The sequence below is a fragment of the Camarhynchus parvulus genome, chromosome 13, assembly GCF_901933205.1.
Source record: "Camarhynchus parvulus chromosome 13, STF_HiC, whole genome shotgun sequence".
Taxonomy (NCBI): Eukaryota; Metazoa; Chordata; class Aves; order Passeriformes; family Thraupidae; genus Camarhynchus; species Camarhynchus parvulus.
The window spans coordinates 15,676,541-15,697,156 of NC_044583.1; the positions used below are offsets into that span (position 1 = coordinate 15,676,541).

The 20,616-nt window shown below is 46.5% G+C and overlaps 1 protein-coding gene across 1 annotated transcript in view; it reads right to left on the minus strand.

Moving 5' to 3' along the window:
* Positions 1-16,725: 16,725 nt before the first annotated feature.
* Positions 16,726-20,616, minus strand: part of NSG2 (neuronal vesicle trafficking associated 2) — a 31,319-nt gene continuing 27,428 nt past the window's right edge. The window contains exons 4-5 of the mRNA XM_030957477.1: positions 20,129-20,239; positions 16,726-18,545 (exon numbers count right to left, since the gene is read on the minus strand). Coding sequence (XP_030813337.1) covers positions 18,354-18,545; positions 20,129-20,239 — 303 coding nt within the window. The 3' untranslated portion in view covers positions 16,726-18,353. The remainder of the gene's footprint in view (positions 18,546-20,128; positions 20,240-20,616) is intronic.

A 20,616-nucleotide genomic window follows, 5' to 3' on the forward strand; every position in this document is an offset into this window, starting at 1 on the left:
TCTGGGAGATTTATGGCTCCCAGCGGTTTGTACTGCTTAGAAAAGGAATCTCCTGTTTTTACAGCTCAGGATGGGAATCTGGTTAGGATTTCAGAGCCTTGGCTGAAAGCGCCTTGCACTTTCTTTTTAATTTCCTTGCAGTCAAAGTTTCTGGTCGGGGTAATCCTTGAATTGACAGGGCTGGAGAGTGTTATCTCTCTGACTGAATAATTCAGGTTCTGTGTGATGCACATCAAACCTCCCCACCAGCCCCTGCCAGGCTCTTCAAATTCAGGTCCCATCTTTCCAAGGGACACCCTGGGACAGTGGAAGGTGTCCCTGCCCAAGGGGGGATTTTTGGGGTCCCTTCCCACCCAAACCACTCTGGGATTCCGTGTCCCACAGTCAGCACCTCCCAACCCTGACCCTGAGCAACTCTGGGAATGCAGCACAGCATTCACCTCATCCTGATCTAAATCAGGATTTCCTGACTGTCTTAATCACTTGTTACAATGGTAAAGTGCCCTGGTTAAAAAAAAATAAATTATTTCTAATTTAATTTTGCTAAATTCAGCTGGTAACTCAATGCCTTTGCCTGTTAAAGGATGCTCTTGTATCAAATGTTCTCCCTGTGTAGGTGCTCACAAACTGGGATTAAATTGTCTTTTAATCTTCTTTGGATAAGCTTAACTGAACATTGTAATATCAGTTGAATCTCGCCCAAAAAAGCCACCTCCTGATGACTGATTTTCCAAAGAACCTTAAAGCCACAAGAGCAAGGAAAGTGTCCCAATTCCTCCCTCTTCTTTTTTATTTCTGGCCTCTACTAAATAAAAACAAAATATTTGGCAAAGAATTTCTCTCATTTCCAAGGCAGGTTGATGATGTGAGGAGTCAAAACATTGGAAATCCCCCATGGAGCCAAGGCTGGCACTGAATTCAGAATTAATGGGAATAATGAAAGAAATGGAATAAATTCTGAGAAATGTGGATAGGAGAGATCCTCAAAGATCTCTGGGAAGAGCCATTAAATGCTGGCTGGTTCTCTACTAGCACTTTCACACTTTGTAATTGCTTTTCCCTCTTTGGGGCTGTTTAAGGGATCTCTGGCTCCCATTCCTGGTGGCAGCAGAGCTCCTGCCAGGTTCCCTCTCTCAGAGAGGGAAAATCCTTCCTGAGTGCCTCTGAGTCCCTGCCCTGGGATTCCTGGGGCAGGAATTGCTGTCCTGGCTGTGCCAGAGCAGGGCTCGGTCTGGAATCACAGTTTAATCAGAGTTCTGTGCTGTGGCAGGAGCCTGGTCTTTCACATTCCATTTCCTCAAGGACTCACAGGCGCTTTTTCTTCTTTTTATTTTTTTCCCTCTTTTTCCCTCTGAGGTCTTTGCAAAGTCTCCCTTTTTTTGTAAGAGACTCCAAGGCATCAAATGCTGGGTGTTGCTGCCTCTGTAATTCCAGGTTAAACACGTGAAGGGACAGGATGTGAACATCAGGAGAGGTTTCACTCCCCAGGGAGGTTTCATTCCCCAAAGCTCAGCAGAACTCAGCTCCCAGGCAGCTTTCTCAGGTGTTTTACTGACACCTGGCAAAGAGGAGAGCCTGCTGACCCCTTCCACTGCTCAAAGCACAGAATCCCAGCGTTAGTGAGGCTGGAAAAGAGCTCCAAGGGCATCCAGTCCCAGCTGCGTCCATCCCCACCTTGTCCCCAGCCTTTCCTTGGGTGTAGCCATGATATTTTCTGAAAAATCCTTTCCTTAGGATTTTTTCTCCTGAGAAGCTGAGAGGAACAAAATATAAACAATGATTATCTGCTGCTGTGGAATGCAGCAGGTGCATCTGTGATTGGTCTCATGTGGTTGTTACTAATTAATGGCCAATCACAGCCCAGCTGTCTCAGACTCTCTGGTCAGTCACAAGATTTTATTATCATTCCTTTTCTATTCTTAGCAAGCCTTGTGATGAAATCCTTTCTTCTATTCTTTTAGGATAGTTTTAATATAATATATATAATAAAATAACAAATCAAGCCTTCTGAAACATGGAGTCAACATTCTCATCTCTTCCCTCATCCTGGGACCCCTGTGAACACTGTCACACTTGGGCACCTCCAGGGATGGGCACTCCAAACCTCCCTGGGCAGCCCCTGCCAGCCCTTTCCATGAAGAAATTCTTCCTGAGGAAGAATGAACCCTTCAGGGAAGTCCCCAGGGCTGGCAGCTCACTGTGCATGAGCAGACATCTCCCTGCCCTCTTTGAAGAGTTTTTTAGTTTTAAATTTTCCCTCGTTTTGGGAGCTGGCAGAGATCATTTTTTGGGAGCTGGCAGGGCTCAGTCAGCAGCACAGGGGTGAGTGGGCAGTGCCCTCTGCAAGGAGGGCTCCTGGTGATGCTGGAGGATGCAGGTGCTGGAGCAGCAGGGGAGCCAAGCCCATCCTGCCTCCTGCAGGATCCTGCAGCTCTCAGGCAAAGGCAGGCAGGGGCACAGGGACACAGGACAGAGGGACACAGGGACACAGCCAGGACCAGGGACCTTCCCTCCAGCACCAACCTGATCCTCCTGGACACCAAAACACAGCAAACAAAGCATGAGGAGCTGATCCAGAACTCTGAAGCCCCACTGAGGACAGGCAAACTCCCACCAGGAGTTTGCCCCGGGGGAAGGAGCAGAGAAGGACAAGGAAAATGTTCCTCTCAGCCAAGAATTTAATTACATGCCATCTTTTGAGCCTGTCCCGTGCCCTGCACCCCCAGGGGCTTTGCTGGATTCTTTCCTCATTGAAACAAATCCCAATCACTTTGTTTGCATGGTTGAACTCCTTGGCTGGCCCAGATGCCTCCTGTTCCTGCCAAGAGGCTGTTGCATCCTAAAATTCATGTTCATGGCAGGAGAATCCTGGTGGTACAGATGATTTTTCTCAATAGACCAAAGCAATTGGGAAATAAGAAGGAGCCAGCAACAGAAAAGAGCAGTGCCAGATGGTTTGGAGGGTGGCCTGGCCATGGATGTCTCTTTTTCCAGAGGGCAAATACTGCTGTAAAACAGAAAGTGATGTCCAGGGTGTTTCCTTTTCTTTTCTGGGGATTTGTTCTCATCCTTGCACAGCTGAGCAGCTGATCCCTTGTAGCTCAGAGAGAATCACACAGAATCACAGAATTAAAGAATTCACAGAATCACAGAATTCACAGAATCACACAGAACTCACAGAATCAGAGAATTCACAGAATCACACAGAATTCACAGAATCACAGAATCACTGGGTTGGAAGAGACCTCCAAGATCGTTGTGACAGTATAGGGATAAAATGTTTCTAAAATTATGGGATATTCAGGGAGGTTGGAAAGAAAGGTCAAGCCTGGTAGGCCCTGGGAAAATGTTAGGCTTTACTGGATCATGAGAAACTGCACCTGTATGATCATTTAATGCCTATGATAAATGATATGATTGTTTGGTAATTGGATATAATTATTGCTTAATTGTAACAAGAATCATAAGAAATTACGTTTGGGGAGTTTGATGGAAATGACAAAAATCCGTGCTTGGATGACGTCAATGTACACAATAGAACAATGTAAGTTTAATAATGAATATGAAGTTATACAACAATAAGGGTATAAAAACGTGTTCATCCTGAATCCATGTCCAAGTCAGATTTGGGTCTGTACCCCTGACACCCAGAGCTCTTCAGTAAAAGCATCTACATAGAATCATTCTGGGATTTCGTGTTCCTGAATTATAACAACCGAGTCCAACCCAGCCCCAACAGCCCAACTGAACCCTGGCCCCCAGTGCCACATCCAGGATTTGTTAAACACACCCAGGGATGGTGACTCCACCACCTTCCTGGGCAGAACATTCCAGAACTTTATCACTCTTTCTGTAAAACACCTTTTTCCTGCTATCCAACCTGTATTTCCCTTGGTGCAGCTCGAGGCTGTGTCCTCTGGTTGTGTCAGTGCTGCCTGGAGAAAGAGCCCAGCCCCAGCTGAGCACAGGCACCTTTCAGGAGCTGCAGAGAGTGAGAGAAGTTTTAAATCCTCTCTCCCCACTGGGACGTGGCTCTGGTGCAGTTCGTGCCCAGCAATCCTCACTGCAGCTTTGTCCTTTCTTAGGGTTCAAATGGGGTTAAAATGCAGAAACATCAGCTCTGCCCAGAGAAAGGGGAATTTTTCTTTGGGATCCATTAGGGAGCTTTTTGTGATTTTTTCTTTGTGATCCATTAGGGATTTTTTTCTTTGGGATCCATTAGGGAGCTTTTTGTGATTTTTTCTTTGTGATCCATTAGGGATCTCTTTGTGATCCATTAGGGATTTTTTTCTTTGGGATCCATTAGGGATCTCTTTGGGATCCATTAGGGATCCCTTTCCAAGTGATGCTTTGGGTGGATTATTCCCAGCTAATGTCCTAATTAGTGTGAACTGGCTTCCTCTGGCCCTCCCAGCTCTGTCCTGGCTGTGCCCACACTCATCCCCTGCCCAGCCAGAGCAGAGCTCTGGGTTTTGCTGGAATATGAGAAGGGAGACACCAAAACTGATATCCACGGGCCAGGGACCATGTGTGAGCTCTGCATTTGTCACAGCTGCTTGGAGAAGGGGCTGCTGTTTGCTTCAGAGCTGTGGCAATCTCCTGCACAGGTGGCCAAAGCCTCCCACCAGCACAGGAAAGAATAATTGGATCGTCCCTTTTTTAAACTGTATGTAACCAACCATATCAAATTTATCACTAAATGTCACATTTTATCATAATCTAATCACCAGAGAGCAAGAAAAATGAGCAGACTTGTCTCCATCAATAAACAAATGGTTACTCAGACAATAACCAGGTTTATTTTCTTTATTTCTGTAAATGTTTGAAGTCTCATGAAGAGAAAGGATTATTATTTATTTTGGCATGCAGACAGTTCAGTGATGGGAGGCTTAGAAAAGCTGAAGATGTTGATTTAGAAAGGATCCTAAAAGTCTTACTCATTTTCGTTCTGCAGGAGGAATCTGGGACATGAGATTATTTATCAGATTAAAAATGCACTGCCTGTTCCATCTTGTAGCACGCGAGTCCTGTGCAGAATGGCATCCCTGGAAAGCCAAAATTTCTACTTTAGCTTTTATTTTTAAGCTCACCCAGCTGTTCTCCAGCCAGCTGGCCCTTCTTCCACATCCCATTTTTGGGACATCAGATGCTGATGTTGCCAAAGGCAACCCCTCCACTCACAACAGGAGAAGTAGATTTGATCAGCATCAGGAAAAAAAAATTATAAAATATGGCTGTGGGAAATGGATTTGTAGGGAATTTTTAAAGCTCAATAGAAGATTTACATGGTATGTGTATTTGTGAGCCTTCTGTCGAGCTTTGAAAATTTTCAAACCAAATTTGAAATCCTCTACAAATCCATTTCCCCCGTTTGGCCGCAAGTCCTGAGGATGCTGTGGCAGGAGGGCAGCCCTGGCTGGTGCCAGGGGGTGACAAGGGGCAGCCCTGGTGGCAGAGCAGCCCTGAGGCTCCTCTGCTGGGGGATTTCACTGTCCCACTGTCCCCAGGCAAAGCTCCCTGAGCCTCTCCTGGAAATGGAGATGTCAGGGAAGGAAAAGCGTTTCCCAGTGATCTGTGTGCCTCCATAGCCTAAAAAAGATCAATGAAATAATTAAAAACACAAAACCTCTTCAACCTAAACTTCCTTCTTTATCAATAATCCCAAAACCCTCCAATTTTAACAATTCCCACACCCTCAGGGCCACTCCTCACACCCCAGGGAGCCCCTGAGGGCATCAGGAGGCTCTGGGGGAGTCTGGGGAAGGATTTTTGAGGCCAGAAGAGGAACTGGCCACAAAAGAGGAGCTGGGGTGAGTGATGGGAGAGGATTTGTTTTTCTGGCTCAGGTAGAGACAGCAGTGACAGCAGCCCAGGCAAAATTGGCCAAATTCAGCTTCCACAGTGCTGGCCTGGCACTGCTGGTTAATCAGAGAATCAGGGAATGGCTGGGCTCGGAAGGGACCTTAAATCTGAGAGCATTTCCCCTCCTTTTCCTGGGAAATCCCAGGAGCCAGGAGCTCCTCAGCCCTCTCCACTGCGAGTTCAGGGTGACAGAGTGAAATCCCTTCCTTGTTTCCTCCTCCCTTCACAATTCTCTCTCTCCTGCCCTGGATTCTGAAGCATCTCTAGGCACAAGATCCCAGCTCAGTGATGGGGAAGAGCCAAAATGATTCCTCCCTGTCCCTGCTCTATCTTTTTCCTATTTCAAATCTAAGAAGTTCTTAGCAACAACAACAAGAAATGCTCTTTTCAGTGCTGCTCTGACATGACAAGACTGTTCTGTCTACCTCCTGCTAAGGTTTTCTGCAATTTTCTGTGACTCTGGTTTTCCTGGAAGCACTTGAGCTGGAAAATAGAGGCATTAGTCCTTAGAAAAACTTATTTTAGAAGTGAGGGAAGTTGAAATCTGGGTCTAGATTCATGGCTTGGGTCTGTAGCTGCTTTGAAAATGGCCTTTAACCCCTCTAAAACCTTCATTTTAAAGCTTCTGCTACCTGACATTTCTGTGATAACATCACTGCAAAATTCCTTCTAAACAGCTGCTGGCTGCTCAGGGAGGTCTTGGTGACCTAAAAGCTGGTTTTGTGCAGCCCTGAGCTGCAAACAGCAAATGCTCTGGGTTATTTTACACTTCCTAAAGTAAAATAAAATAAAATAAGCTGGTGGGAAGAGGGGAAATGGTGATAGAAGAGGGGACAGGAGGCATTTCTGTCCCAAAAAGCAGAGTCTGCCCCTCACCTGGGCCAGCAGAACAAAGACCAAGAGGTTTCTGCTTTCCTCTTTTTAATTCCTTCATGCAAAATGAGCTGAATGTCCATTTGATCTTGCCAGGGAACAATGCTTTCTAAAAAGGCAGACAGTGCTTTCTTCTTGCCTTTTTCAATTAAGTTTACAACTATTTTCTACTGCATTTACAAACTACTTCAAAAGCTTGGAATTCATTCGCCCCAGAGTAGTTTGGCTGTGGTACAAACCAAGAAATGGAGAAGAATAAAAAAAAGTGCAGTGAAAAAATAATTAAAAAACCCTCGACAACTTGCAGGTTAATAAGATTTCAGATGGTAGAAAAAAGCAATAGCTCAGAGCTGCTGTGTGGCAGACTTTGGGCCTATTTATTTCTGTTCTTTCCCTTCTTATTTTAATGCAGCAGAGCTGAATTAGCCTTGGCAGAATTTACAGCCCTTTTGGTTTGCTGGGTCTGTAATGGCCCAAGAGGTTCTGTGATCTGTTCCTCACCTCGTGGCAGGCAGAGCTCTCTGGGGCTGCTTCCTACAAGAATTGTTGGATCTGGGTCCCCTTTTCTGTGGGGTGTTGGTATTTGCTTTTACAAATAAACTTTACGTTTGCTGATAAACGAAATGCGACATTGAGAGATGAAAGGAACAATGGGGAAGAAAAACCCCTAAATTCCATAAGAATTAAAAATTAAAAGGGAGGGTTGTACATTAGAGGGAAATCTTTGCTATCAGGGCATTTTGGGAAGTCTGAACCTCTCAAGTACCTCAGAAACGGGGAAAGAGAGAAGGGAAATGTGGCTGGGAAATTGGGATAAAAAGGAGGCTGAGTCCTCGAAAAGTTTGAGAGACCCCCAGGGGAATGTCCCATGGCTTCTCCCTTTATTCCAATAAAGCCAGAAAGGACTCCTCTGTCTCCTTTTTGGACATAAACCTCTGATGTTTGGGGATTAATTTTCCTAACGAGGAGGAGAGGGAACGGCCTCAGGCTGGGCCAGGGCAGGCTCAGGGTGGGCACAGCAGGAATTTCCCCATGGAAAGGGGGCTCAGGACAGGCTCAGGGTGGGCACAGCAGGAATTTCTCCATGGAAAGGGGGCTCAGGCCCTGGAACTGCCCAGGGAGGGTTGGATCCCCATCCCCGATGTCCCAGGAGGGGCTCTCCCAGCCCAGTCCAAGCCCAGGCTGTTCCTGCCCATCCCTCTCCATCCGCGGGGTTAAACGGGAGGGACCAGAGGATATTTGGGGCATCCCCCATTTAAGAGAAGCACAAATGCTTTTTAAATCTCCTGGATCTCATCCTGATATTTATCAGGGCTCACGCAAGGCAGAACAGGCTGGAACAAAAGGAACCACAAAGAAAAAAGACCAAAAAAAAAAAAACAACCCCAAAAAACCCCAAAAAACCTCTCTTTTTCCTAACCCCCTGCTGGGAGTGGGTGGAAGCGCTAAACTTTCCGGCACTGGGAGAAAAGGGAGAAGGGTGATGTGAAAAGGAAAGTGTCAGAGGAACATCCTCCATCCCCAGCTCCTCCCCCGACTTTGTACCCCCTTCCACCGCCTCCTCCTCCCGCTGCGGAATTGCTGAGAACTCTCAGACTTCAAAAGAAAAAATAAAAAAATGAGCTGTTCTTCTAAAAAAGGAGGAATTAAAGAAAAAACCAAAAAAAAAAAAGGTGTGGGAGGTTTTCCTGCAGAATTTCCCAAAGTGTTGGGACTGCACATCCTGGTTTGCCGCGGCAAAGAGGAGGGAGAGATCCCATAAAATTCCATAAACTTGGAATTTTCACAGCTCACTTGGAGACTGCAGCCAACAGAGCAAGGTCAGAGGAAATGTGTCATTTCAGGCCTCATCAGAAATCCTTTCAGCTTTTTCCCTCTGGAATGCCAGAGGTTTAACCTTGAGCATTAATGAAATTAATATGGGATCAAAGTGTTTGCTCTGCTACCTTGTGTTGGTATTTTCACAAAATGCAGGTGCTGAGAGCAGAGAATAAAAAGACTTTAATGAACAGGAGGAATAATTGCTCTTTATTGTAAATCTCTCCAAGTTAAATCATTTCCTTTCAGTTTTCTCAGCTCTCGAGCAGGAAGATTGCAGAAAATGGACAAAACTATTAAAGAGAGTTATAGGTGGCATAAAGGGACCTTGGAGGGCAGAAATGATGGGGCTGTATTAGGAAAATAGATCTGAGTGCAGCCCAGTTTGGGTTTACATTATAATTTGCAAAAGCTGCAGGTGACTGCAGGAATACAGACAGGGGGAAAAAAATCAATGGTGTGAATTATTAAAAACCAGAGGGCCTGTTCCTCTGTTAATGTGAATTCACTTGGTCCTCAGCATTGCTAGGATACACAGAGAGCTACAAGGGGATTTAGCAAGCCAATTTTGAAGGGGAATACAGGAATGAGTAAAAAAACGGCCTCATTGCATTTGGGATGAGCACAGAATTCGTTAGCAGGGAAGCTGGGAGTAAATCACCCTGATTCTTACAAGAAGCTGAAAATTTCCTTCAGCCACTCTGCTTCATCACAGACATTGTGTGCGGCACCAAAAACAAACCTGAAAAATGTTTTGTAAAACTAAAAATAAATCCTTTGTGCAATTTGTCACTGAAGCCTGCAGCAAGGTTTCTCAGCATCAGGCAGGAGCCAAAGAGAAGCATTTGAAACACCTGAAATTACTTAAAAATAGTAATTCTAGATCTGAAAATCAGGCAGGAAGAAATCTGGGGGGGTTTCAGTCAATGGAGGATTTTCTGCTGTGATCTCAACACATCCAAGAGTTGCCTCCCTGTCTTAGAGCAGGACAAAAGCTCCTTAAACTCCCTTCTCCTCTTGCCAGCCAGTCAGTGTGAAATTATGGGGGTTAAATGGGATTTTTTTTTCCCATTCTGGAGCCAAATCTTGTTCTTATGGCATTCCCAGTCCAGGTGGATGAGATCCTGGGAGGAAAGGAAAAGAAAAGAGAAAGGAAAGGGAAAGGAAAAGGAAAATGAAAAGGGAAAGGGAAAGGAAAAGGAAAAGGAAAAGGAAAAGGAAAAGGAAAAGGAAAAGGAAAAGGAAAAGGAAAAGGAAAAGGAAAAGGAAAAGGAAAAGGAAAAGGAAAAGGAAAAGGAAAAGGAAAAGGAAAAGGAAAAGGAAAAGGAAAAGGAAGGGATGCCTCTCCTTCAGCTTCCTGCTCTGAGCAGCCCAGAACTAAAGGGATGCATCTGCTGGCCTGGGGTTAAATAGGGGTGGAAATGGTCATTCCGTGTCTCACAAATATTAAAAATTTCAGTCAAAACGAAGAAAATCCAGTGTCAGGTGAGAGCTTTCAGCAGGCTGGGCACGCAGCCCTGAGGGAATGGGTTTGGGGCAGACACAGATGTTGAGTTTGTGATTTCTCATCCTCCTGTGTCTAAAGGAATTAGGATTGGGACCAAAAGGGGCTCTTTGCCTTCTATTCCTCGGGCTGTTTTAAAATCCTGATCCTGGGAGAGGAGGAAGAGCAGATTTACAGAACAAGGAGAAGGCAGAAGTGATTTCTGTCAGAGCAAGTGGAACCGTGCAGCAGCAGGGGAGGAAAACAAACTGGAAAGAAAAGGAAGGAAAAGAAAATAAACCAAAACAGACGGAGCATTTAATCTCAATTCCAGTGTTCTTCTTTCCAGTGCAAGCTGAAGTGAGTGGTCTTCAAACAGCCCAGAGAAATAGAATTCAAAATGAAATTTTCCATGCCCTGCTGTGGGTGCAGGGGCTGTGCCAGCCACCCTCTCCTGATCCTGATCTTTCTCCTGCTCCCAACCCAGCCCTTCCAAGGTTCCTTCATCCCCTGGGAGCCACAATCCCTCCGGCACCGAGCCCCACCTTTCCCTTCAACCTCGAGCTGTGGAACGCCTGTGGCCCCAGGCTGCTTTCCCAAAATCGGGTTTAATTCTCCCAGCAGGCAATTCCCAGCAAAAGGAGCATCCCAGGCAATCAGGGATGCAGGAGCAGCAGCATCCCCGCACCAGCTCCCCCCCCTGCCACCCCCTGCCCAATTACAGGCCGGGAAATGCTCTCCCTGAAGGTAATTAGCTTGTCTTGTGTAGCCCCTGCTCAAGTGATTACAGCGAGATCCTCCCTCCTGTGAGCGGCGGAATTACCCTCGGCACATCCCGATGAAAGCCTTGGCGCGTTCCGAGGGTTTATTGGCACTGTTGGATTTTAAACAGGCACCAAAGCTCGGGCTGCTGGCACTTCAGTGCGCTCACTGTCCCCAGGGACCCCTCCCTGCCTTTCAGGGGAAAAAAAAAAAAAGGAGAAAAAGGGGGGGAAAAACACCAAAAATGAGTTCAGCATCATTTAAATGTCTGTAACCCCAGGGGAGCCAGCAAACCTGACCGCAAGAGCCGCCCAGGAAAATCTGTGGGGTCAGCAGCGTTGCGGGTGTCTCACTCACTGATTGTCGCCTTTTTGTCCCCATTGCAGGCCGAGGCACAGGAGGGAGCAGATCGCGGGCTGGCCTGCAGGGAGGGCCGACACAGATTGATGCCATTTGTACCAGCCTAAGACTTTAACGTCTTAATTACTCATCCGAAGGTCTCAGTGGTTGTGCCAAGCGATCAAATCCACCAGAAAAATCCCTTCTCAAGGGATGGCACGGAGCAGGGAGGGAACGCTGCGTTTTAAACATGAAGTGACTGCAGCACCTCAGTGAACTGAGCCTGAGTCAGCTGAGCTGGAGCCCCTGGGACCCTCTGCTGCTGACAGAGCCTTTTCCTCTGCAAAAACCCCAAACCTGCCTCTCTGCCTCTGCTGGGCTCCTCCAGGCCTTCATCCTGCGGGGGAGATGGGGAAAAGGGAATTCTGTGGAATATCCTTTTACTCCAGGCACTAAAAAATCTGCTCCAGTTTGTGCCACCTGAAACCTGCCCACAGCCTTTGGGCCCTGCCAGTGCAGGCTCAGTCACCAGCAGCAGCTGGGGGGCCCTGGCTCAATGTCCTGGGTTGACTACATGATGGTTTTATATAGTCAATAAAATAATAAAATATAAAATAAAAATAAAATAAAATAAAATAAAATAATAAAAATAATAAAAATAATAAAAATAATAAAATAATATAATATAAAATGAAATAAAATGAAATAAAATGAAATATATAATAATATAATGTATGATAATATACTATACTATACTATACTATACTATAATATACTATAATATAATATAATATAATATACTATAATATAATATAATATAATATACTATAATATACTATAATATAATATAATATAATATAATATAATATAATATAATATAATATAATATAATATAATATAATATAATATAATATAATATAATATAATATAATATAATATAATATAATATAATATAATATAATATAATATTATTTTATTTATAAAAGAATTATATTTATTTTTTTATTAAATTAAAAACACCATATAGTCAACCCAGGACATTCATTTACACCCCTGGCTGGGTGGGGCAGCTGGGATTTGCTGAAGGTAAAGGGGGAAAAGTGTTGGGAATGTTGGTGGTTCAAATGTTTTTGGGAAAAGCCAGGTTCAGCTTTCCCTTCATATATGAATTTATGAAAACATATCTGAAAAAAAATGTGGGTTTTTTTCTCACTATTTAGGTACTTTCATTCCTACCACTATAATTTCACAATTCCCTTCATATTTTATTTTTTTTCTCAGCATTTATACTTGTAAATTCCCAAAGATTGTTCAGCTCTACCACAAAAATCCTGGTTTTAGCAGGAAATCTCCCTCCTCCCCAGTGCAACAATTCCTTTTTTTTTAATTGATGGTAGGCAGAAGTTGTTTTTCCAGCGAGCCAAAACTCCATAATTCACCCAGAAATTCTGCCATAAAGTAGCCCCATCTTCCCCATGGACTGAGCTCTCTTGCACACCAGACCAGCCAGTCCTGCCTGCTGCCAAATGCTATATTTACATTTCCAAACTAAAATCTGTTTCTAATACATTTTTATGGGGAGTTGTGACCCTTTATATTTATTGTTAATGAGCCTTCATCTCTGTAATAGCCTTTCATCCCAAAGGATCCTGAAGAGTAATTGTGATAACCTGGCATACAAAATATACACAGAAATCAATTTAGCCAGCCCTGAAATGTGGCCACGGCTGGTGGGGCTGGCAGGGAGGGCTCAGCAGAGCCCTGAGCTGCTGCTGCTGCCACCCAGGTGACAGGGACAGCTCAGGCCTGGGCTGGCTCTGCTCCCCCAGGCCTGCAGAGCAGAGAGTGGAGAAGGAATTTCACAGAATTCACAGAATCACTGGGTTGGAGGAGCCCCAGCTCCTGGGTGCCACCTCTGCCTGCCCCAGGGGCTGGCATCTGCTGGAAGTGCTGCTGCCATTGCCCCATTTGCCCCAGAAAATCCTGCCTTGGGTTTGCCCCGTGCTGTGCTCAGTTTGCACTGCAGCAGCCTCTGGCAGGAGCTGTGGGCTCCAGGGCTTGTGGCCCCTCACAGCCCCAGCAGGGTGGGTGGTTCTGGCCACTTGTGCTGGAGAATGCTGTCCTTACACAGCAGTGAGGATGGAGGGGCAGGAGCAGTGAGGGACAGTGCCACCATCCCTCCCTGATGCCACAGGAACCCTCCATAGGTGATTTGTCCAAACCTGTCTGTGTGGGGTCAGTATTTTCTTAGGGGCAGCTCTGTTTGCCCCAGGTTCCCACTCCTGCTCCCCCCAGGGGCTCACACTCTGTGTCAGAGCAGGGGAAGCCCCAGGGCTGCTGTTCGTGCCCCTGGATGGAGGCAGCACACCCAGCACACAGATCCCTGCAGTGGGATTGGGATCAGGATTGGGATTGGGACCAGGCAATCCCATTGGGGCAGGGCAGGGCACTGGCTGTGCCAGGGTGAGCTGTGTGCCCTGCTGCTAAGAGGCTTTTCCATGTCCTCTCTCTCTGTTTTTCCCCATCACCATCTGCCTGCTGCAGGACAAATCCTGCCCTAATCCTGCCCAGCCTTCCCCAGCAACAGCAGTTCAGCCACAGTGGGGCTGCACTTCCCACCCTCCTGGGCTTCCCGTGGATTATTTCCTGTGAGGAAGCAGCCCACAACCTCTGAAATGGCTTGTCATCCACCTCCCCAGTGAAAAAAAAAATCATTTTATCATTTTAAATCAAAAGGATTTGATTTTTTTTGCCTCTCAAAGGGCACCAGTGCAGGTGAGAAGGAGAACTGAGTGCCAGTGACCCCATCCCTGCCCCAGTGCTCCCAGTGGGATCCCTGCAGTGCCCCTGCCGCTGCTGGCATTTTAAAAAACCAAAGGCCAAAGAGATGGACGGAAAGAACCTTTCCTTCCCCCATCTCCTCCAGTAAGTCATTTTCCCTGGCCTTTACAGGAACTGAAAATCTATTAGAGGAATGGCTTAATCCGGTCTGACTGTAATAATTAGGGTGCTTTAAAACCCCTGACTAATCGTATAAAATGTGATTGTAGACAGCTCAGTGCACGACCCTTACACTTATCACTGGAGGTATTATTACAAACCAGAAACAGCTGGCAAGCACGGGGGAGGATAAAGGGAATAAAAAATCACATGCAAAGGGACAGGGCCTGCTCCTTTTCTGATCTCAGGGCAGTGCCTTGAGCTGTCTCTGGAACCCAGAGCACAAAGTCACCTCCAGTGCCCGACAGACACAGCTCAGCTGTTTGTGCCACTGTGCCCTGCCAGCTCTGGGGGCTCCTCTTTCCCTCTTTGCTCTGGTTTTGCAGGAGGATTGAGTCAGTCATTCCCCTCAGGGCACTGCAGATGTCTGGAGAGGCTTTTCCAGAGCAAGGCAGGCTCCAGCAGGGAGGAGGATGCAGTGGCTCAGGGTCATGGGTTAGAGCACAAAAGCAGCTCTGCTTCCACGCCTTGCCTGGTGCCAATCTCCTTTTCTCTTGCTCTCCATCTTCCTCAAGCTCCAGCAGTTTCTCCCTTCCCTTCTCTCAGCTGAGTCCCCACCACACCTTTGGAGTTATTTTCCCCACCTGTCCTGCCAGCTGTTCCCCAGGATCTCTGCCTGCCCAGGGCGCCTGGTCCTGCCAGCTGAGCTCATCCCTGTGCTGCCAGCTCTCCTTCCACCCTTCCCACTGCTCCAGGCGGCAGACACAGCCCAGCACTCACCCTGCAGCACTCACAGCTCTTCCAGGCCATGGGAATTGTGGGGGGAGTTCAAACTCTGCTGTAAGGGAGAAAATCACCCAAAGGGATCCCTGCTGCAGCAGGGTCAGCACAGGGTGGGAAGCTGGGGCTGATGGACCTGGCCAGCACAGAGAGGCACAGGGAGGGCTCCCTGTCACAGACATCTTTTATGAAAAATTCTTTCCTTAGGATTTTTCCTCCTGAGAAGCTGAGAGGCCTCAGGAACAAAATGTAAACAATGATTATCTGCTGTAGTGGAATGCAACAGGTGGATCTGTGATTGGTCTCATGTGGTTGTTTCTAATTAATGGCCAATCACAGCCCACCTGGCTCTGACTCTGTCCGAGACACAAACCTTTGTAATCATTCTTTCTTTTTCTATTCTTAGCCAGCCTTCTGATGAAATAATTTCTTCTAGTCTTTTAGTATAGTTTTAATATAATATGTATAATAAAATAATAAATCAAGCCTTCTGAAACATGGAGTCAGATCCTCGTCTCTTCCCTCATCCTGGGACCCCTGTGAGCATGGTCACAGGCTCTTGTTCCTCAGATGAGGCAGGGCTGAGGCTGAGCCCTCAACCAGGCACAGCTCAGGAGAACATTGCTCTGCAGAGCCCCTCAAGGCTGCACAGAGAGCCCACAGGCCTGATGAGCCCAGGCTGTCACCAACACACTCCTTAATCAGAGCTGAAAACTCACTATCAACCTTGAAGGAGGCTTTTAAAGACTGAAATAATAAGATGATGCACTACAATTCCAATTTTCTCCCTCTTCCTGTGATTAAAATATGTGGCTGAAGCTCAGCTGCAGCTTGCACAGGAGCTGTAATGACAGTATTCACAGTGGTGGCACTTGCAGCAGGAGTTTGGTTTCTTTTACTTTCCCCCTGAGTCTTTCTGGGTTGTTTTTTTTTTATTCTGCTCTATACAGATTTTGATCTTTCCCTTATTAAATAGGAATGGTTATCCCCACTGACTCACTTATCTAGTAATAGCTAGAACCCTTTTAATTCAAGTGGGTTTTTCTGATTCAAGTAAACACACAGAGCATTACTGGGAGACTGGCAATAGAATTGCATGGTTAAATTATCCCCTGACTCAATCCTGCACAGCTCTGGATCCTTTCAATATATTTCACAAGTACTCAGTGCTGACCTCTAACACCAGAGTGGTTTCTCTCCTGTGGTAGCTCAATTTCACAACTCTGAATACACTTTTTTTTTTTTTTTTTTTGAAGGAAAGCTATCCGAAGGTTTTACAAAATGTTCTTTAGCCTTTGGGAATGAGTCAATTTAATGCCAGGCTATCATTCCATTTCAAAGAGCCAAAGGATTTGAGGCAACACAATCTGCTCTCTGAAGCATGTGAGATGAATACAGCTGTGGGTTTGTTACAAATCAAGCTGTGGAGTTTGGGTACAGAGCTCAACTTTCCCAAAGTTCAGCTGTGGCCCTTGGTTTGCCAGCTGGATTTCCTTTAACCCCCCATTCCAAGGAATGCCTGCGTCAGGAAAAGATGGTAAAGGGGACATTGCTGCCAGGAAAAGTTCCTGTAATCCATTGGTTTTAAAATGGGAAGGGAGTCCATTGGAAGGAACTCCCATTAAAATGGAATGGAGCTCCGCTGTAAAGCAGTAGAAGATGAGCTGCAGTTTAATTACTATTTTCCTATTGGAAATGGGTGAGAACATAGGGAATAAAATCCAGGCATTAAAAGGGGAAAATGGGAAGCTCTGGAGATGCCTCCTGAAATCCAGAGTCACCATGGGGCTGGTGCAAGGTGCAGCCTGTGCCTGGCAGCAGCACACAAATGCCACCCAGCACCTGCAAGAAAACCCACGGAGCCACTCTCAGTCACATCGAACTTTATTTTAATCCCGTCAGAAAAGTTCAAGAATTACACCAAAAAATACTTCAGTCTCTGCTACCTACTGACAAAAAATACACCACAAAATTATAAACTGTTCAGTGGTTTTGCTGGAGTTGGGGTTGTTGGTGGAGGGGGTGGTTTGTACATTTTCAGTGAGAAATGAATTTACAGGTGGAAAGGGAAGGGAGGAGAGGGAGTCAGACAATGGTGTTTGGCACTACAGTTTTAGCTACACTATACAGTTATTTATCATGATGCCTGCAGGACTGAGGAGTTCTGCCCTCACACACTGCCCAGGGTCTCTGACATGGAGGACAAAACTGCCCAATGCGAGGGAAGAAGGGGCCAGTTCTAATTTCCATCCCAGTCTAGTCAAAAATCTGAAAAAGCAGCTCAGACGAGGTGAACCTTGCCCTGCCTGTGCACTCTGCTCTTGCAGCTCTGGGAAAAGAGAATCCTTGGGGGTTTTTAAATCCCACCAGCCTGCACTAATCTCAAGTGCCATTTGTGGGGAGAGGATGTGTTACTCTGGGCAGGACTGGATTAAACTTGGGGTCTGCTCTGGGTTTGCACACAGAGATTTGATTTTTACCTCTCTCTAGTGACCTGGAATGGCAGGAAATGCTGAAGGAGCTGAAGCTGAAGGAGGGAAGCAGGAGCATCCCATTTCATCAGGGAAAATCAGGGGCTGAAAATTAGAGGCTCAATACTGTCAGAATTTTTGAGATGTTCTTCTGATCATAATGGCATTTCTTTGAGTTCTGGTGACCCTCAGGAGAGAGGTCCCAAAAGATGAAGCCTCATGGAAATTGCCAAAGCTCATGCACGGAATCTATGCCAGAAGCAGAAGCAGAGTCCTGAACTCCTGACTCTGAGTCCTGTGCTCAAAAGTTTATTCAAGATTTCACTTCAGCAGCCTCTACCTGCTCCCATCCTGCTCCATCTCTAACAGCAGCCTGGATTTCAGCCTCAGAGCCTGGCCAGGGCCAGCAGCACTCTGGTGGCTCATTAGGAACGCCAGGAACTTTCTGGATTTCCTTGGGGCGCTGTGCAGGGTTTGTGTTTGCACGTGAGCATGTCTGGGGAAGGAAGGGATGCTTGTATTTCTCTATCAGTGAATGAACACTGACATTGGATTCAATCTGACAGCAAAATATCTCCCCTTTGGCAAATCAAACAGCACCACAATGTGTTTGTACCTGGTTCTCTCTACCCCTCCTGAAAGGATTCCAGCTCTTCCTTCACTGCATGTGGAGCCTCTGTCACAGCTTTCCAGCACTGACAAAACTTGGTGGCATTCTCTTTGCTGCTTTTATCCTCTCTGGCTGTTTACCTAACTTGCTTTTTTTGGTTTTTAATTTATTTTTCTAACAAATAGTTAAGCAATGATTTAAAAATATTTTTACATCGTTAAGGTACAGTCAACATCAAACATGCCTTTGTACAAGAGCTCGACTCGGTTACAAATCAACGAGAACAACGCACAAAAAAAGAAAAATATCCATGAAGCTGCTCCTGCCCTCGGCTCGGATTCCCTCCTGCCCTGCAGGGCACGCTCAGGTGTTGTCCCCCCGCCCTCCCGCTCCAGCTCTGCCCAGCTCGTTCCCTTTAATGCCCTTCTGTCTTGGCAGCCTTGTTGTCGTGGCTGGCCGAGCCCGAGGGCAGCCAGGGGGACACGGCGCGGGAGCTGGTCTGCTTGGCCATGCTGTAGTGGCTGATGACGGTGTAGAACCTGCCCCGCGAGTTGGAATCCTGCGCCGAGTAGTAGGCGTCCAGCGAGGCGGGGATGCAGCGCTTGTGCTGGGAGGGGAGAGCACAGAGAGAAGCACGGTGATGGCACCAGGGATGGCACCAGGGATGGCACCAGGGATGGCACCAGGGATGGCACCAGGGATGGCGCCAGTGATGGCAGCACTGATGGCATCAGTGATGGCACCGGTGATGGCACCACTGATGGTACCGGTGATGCTCTCAGGGCTCCTGTTTGCACTCACACTGCTGCAGCTGCCCTGGAGTGCACCGAGCCGAGCCTGGCATTCCAATCCTGTTGCTATTGGCAACAGATGGCAGCGGATCTCAGAGATCCGGGGCTGGGAATCAGGTAAGGACCAAACTGGGCTGGCTGGGCAGCCCTGCTCACCTGCTGCTCCCAGGCCAGAATTCATCCCCGGACAGGCAGAGGCAGCAAAAGCTGCTTTGTGCTGCTCTCTCTGTTGGAGTGTGTTACCCTGAGCTGTGGGGTGAGCACTTGGTTGGGGATGGCAGGAGGCACAGCCCAATGGGGCAGCTCTTTTCACAAGTTCAGGTTTGGATTTAATTCTGAAATTCGTGACTCCATGAAGGGACCTCAAAGGTCATCTCATTCCAAGCCTCTGCCATGAGCAGGGACACCTTCCACTATCCCAGGCTGCTCCAAATCATGTCCAACCTGGCCTTGGGTACTTGCAGGGATCCAGGGGCAGCCCCAGCTGCTCTGGGCACCCTGTGCCAGGACCTCTCCACCTTCACAGAAAAGGATTTCTTCCCAATATCCAACTAAACCTTCTCTCTGTCACTTTGAAGCCATTCCCCCTTGTACCCCCTTGTAAAGAGTCTCTCTGCATCTTTCTTGTACTCATTCAGGTACTGGAGGCCACAGTTCGGTCACCCCAAAGCCTTTTCTTTTCTAGTCTGAACAATCCCAATTCTCCCTTTTTATATTACCTAAGAGAATAATTCACAGTGATTAATACACCAACTTCTTACTCTATTTTCCAGCTCACATATTATCCCCAGTGTGGTCAAGACTCCTGTGAAATTATGAGTTTATTCACAGTGAGAAGTCAGTGAATTATTTTGTAAAATATATTTTTTTATCTCAGCAGACCAGGCAAACAGTTCTGTGAATATTCAATACAAAATCACTGGGTTTTAGCAATTGTTGCATGGGTTTGCTCTTGATAAAGGCTCAAGAGCATCTAGAAGTGAACTACTTGGGCAAATTTGGATTTCTTTCACAAAGGACAGACAGAGTGTCAGCACTGCAGCAGTTTGCTTTGCATTACAATGTATGCCAGCAAACATCAGTTACTTGGGAGTGTGGGAAGCAAATGCAGGATCCCAGCTGCAGTAAATCCATTCACAAATATGAGGGATTGTTGCTGAACATCTGTCTGTAGTGTTCACCAAATGCTAATCCCAACAATTACACTGTAACAGTAGCTGATGGAGGCAGATGCATGTCCACATTTCCCAGAACACTTTTTCCATTTCAACACATTCCTGCCAAATGTTCTGTTTGGCCTGGTCAAAATAAAAAAAAAAAAAGCAGCCTGGGCTGTAACCATGCAGGCAATTAGAGCCTGTCGTTAGCTCAGGCAATCCATCCTTCTGAAGTTCCTTACCTTATAAACAAATCCATCTGGGCAACTGTGGTCGTAAGTGAAGGCTTTGTACACCACAAGGAACACTATGCAGGCAAGGAATGCAAGAGCCAGGCTTATGAGGATGGTGACCTAGAAAAGAGGGATAATGTTACTGTACATATGTTCAAATGGCATATGAGCGACCTCATAATTAAATGACTTATAGGAACAGACATTCTAACAGACTGCAGCCTTCACTCCACCGTGCAGTACTTAACTAAGCATGGTAATTGACTGAATGCTGGATCCAATATCCTGGATTCCCACATCATTCCCACCCCCCCCACAGACTTGCAACATTCCGGTGTTTAACCCCTTGCAAATGTATAGATTTTGCTGTAGTATTTGGTGCTCTCAGCTCTGGCCCAGCAGCAGCCAGAATTCCCATTCCAGGTCTGATGTGTGTGGATGAAGTGCCCTGTGAGCAGATCCCACTTTTCTGGGAGCAGATCTTTGTAGCTCACAAC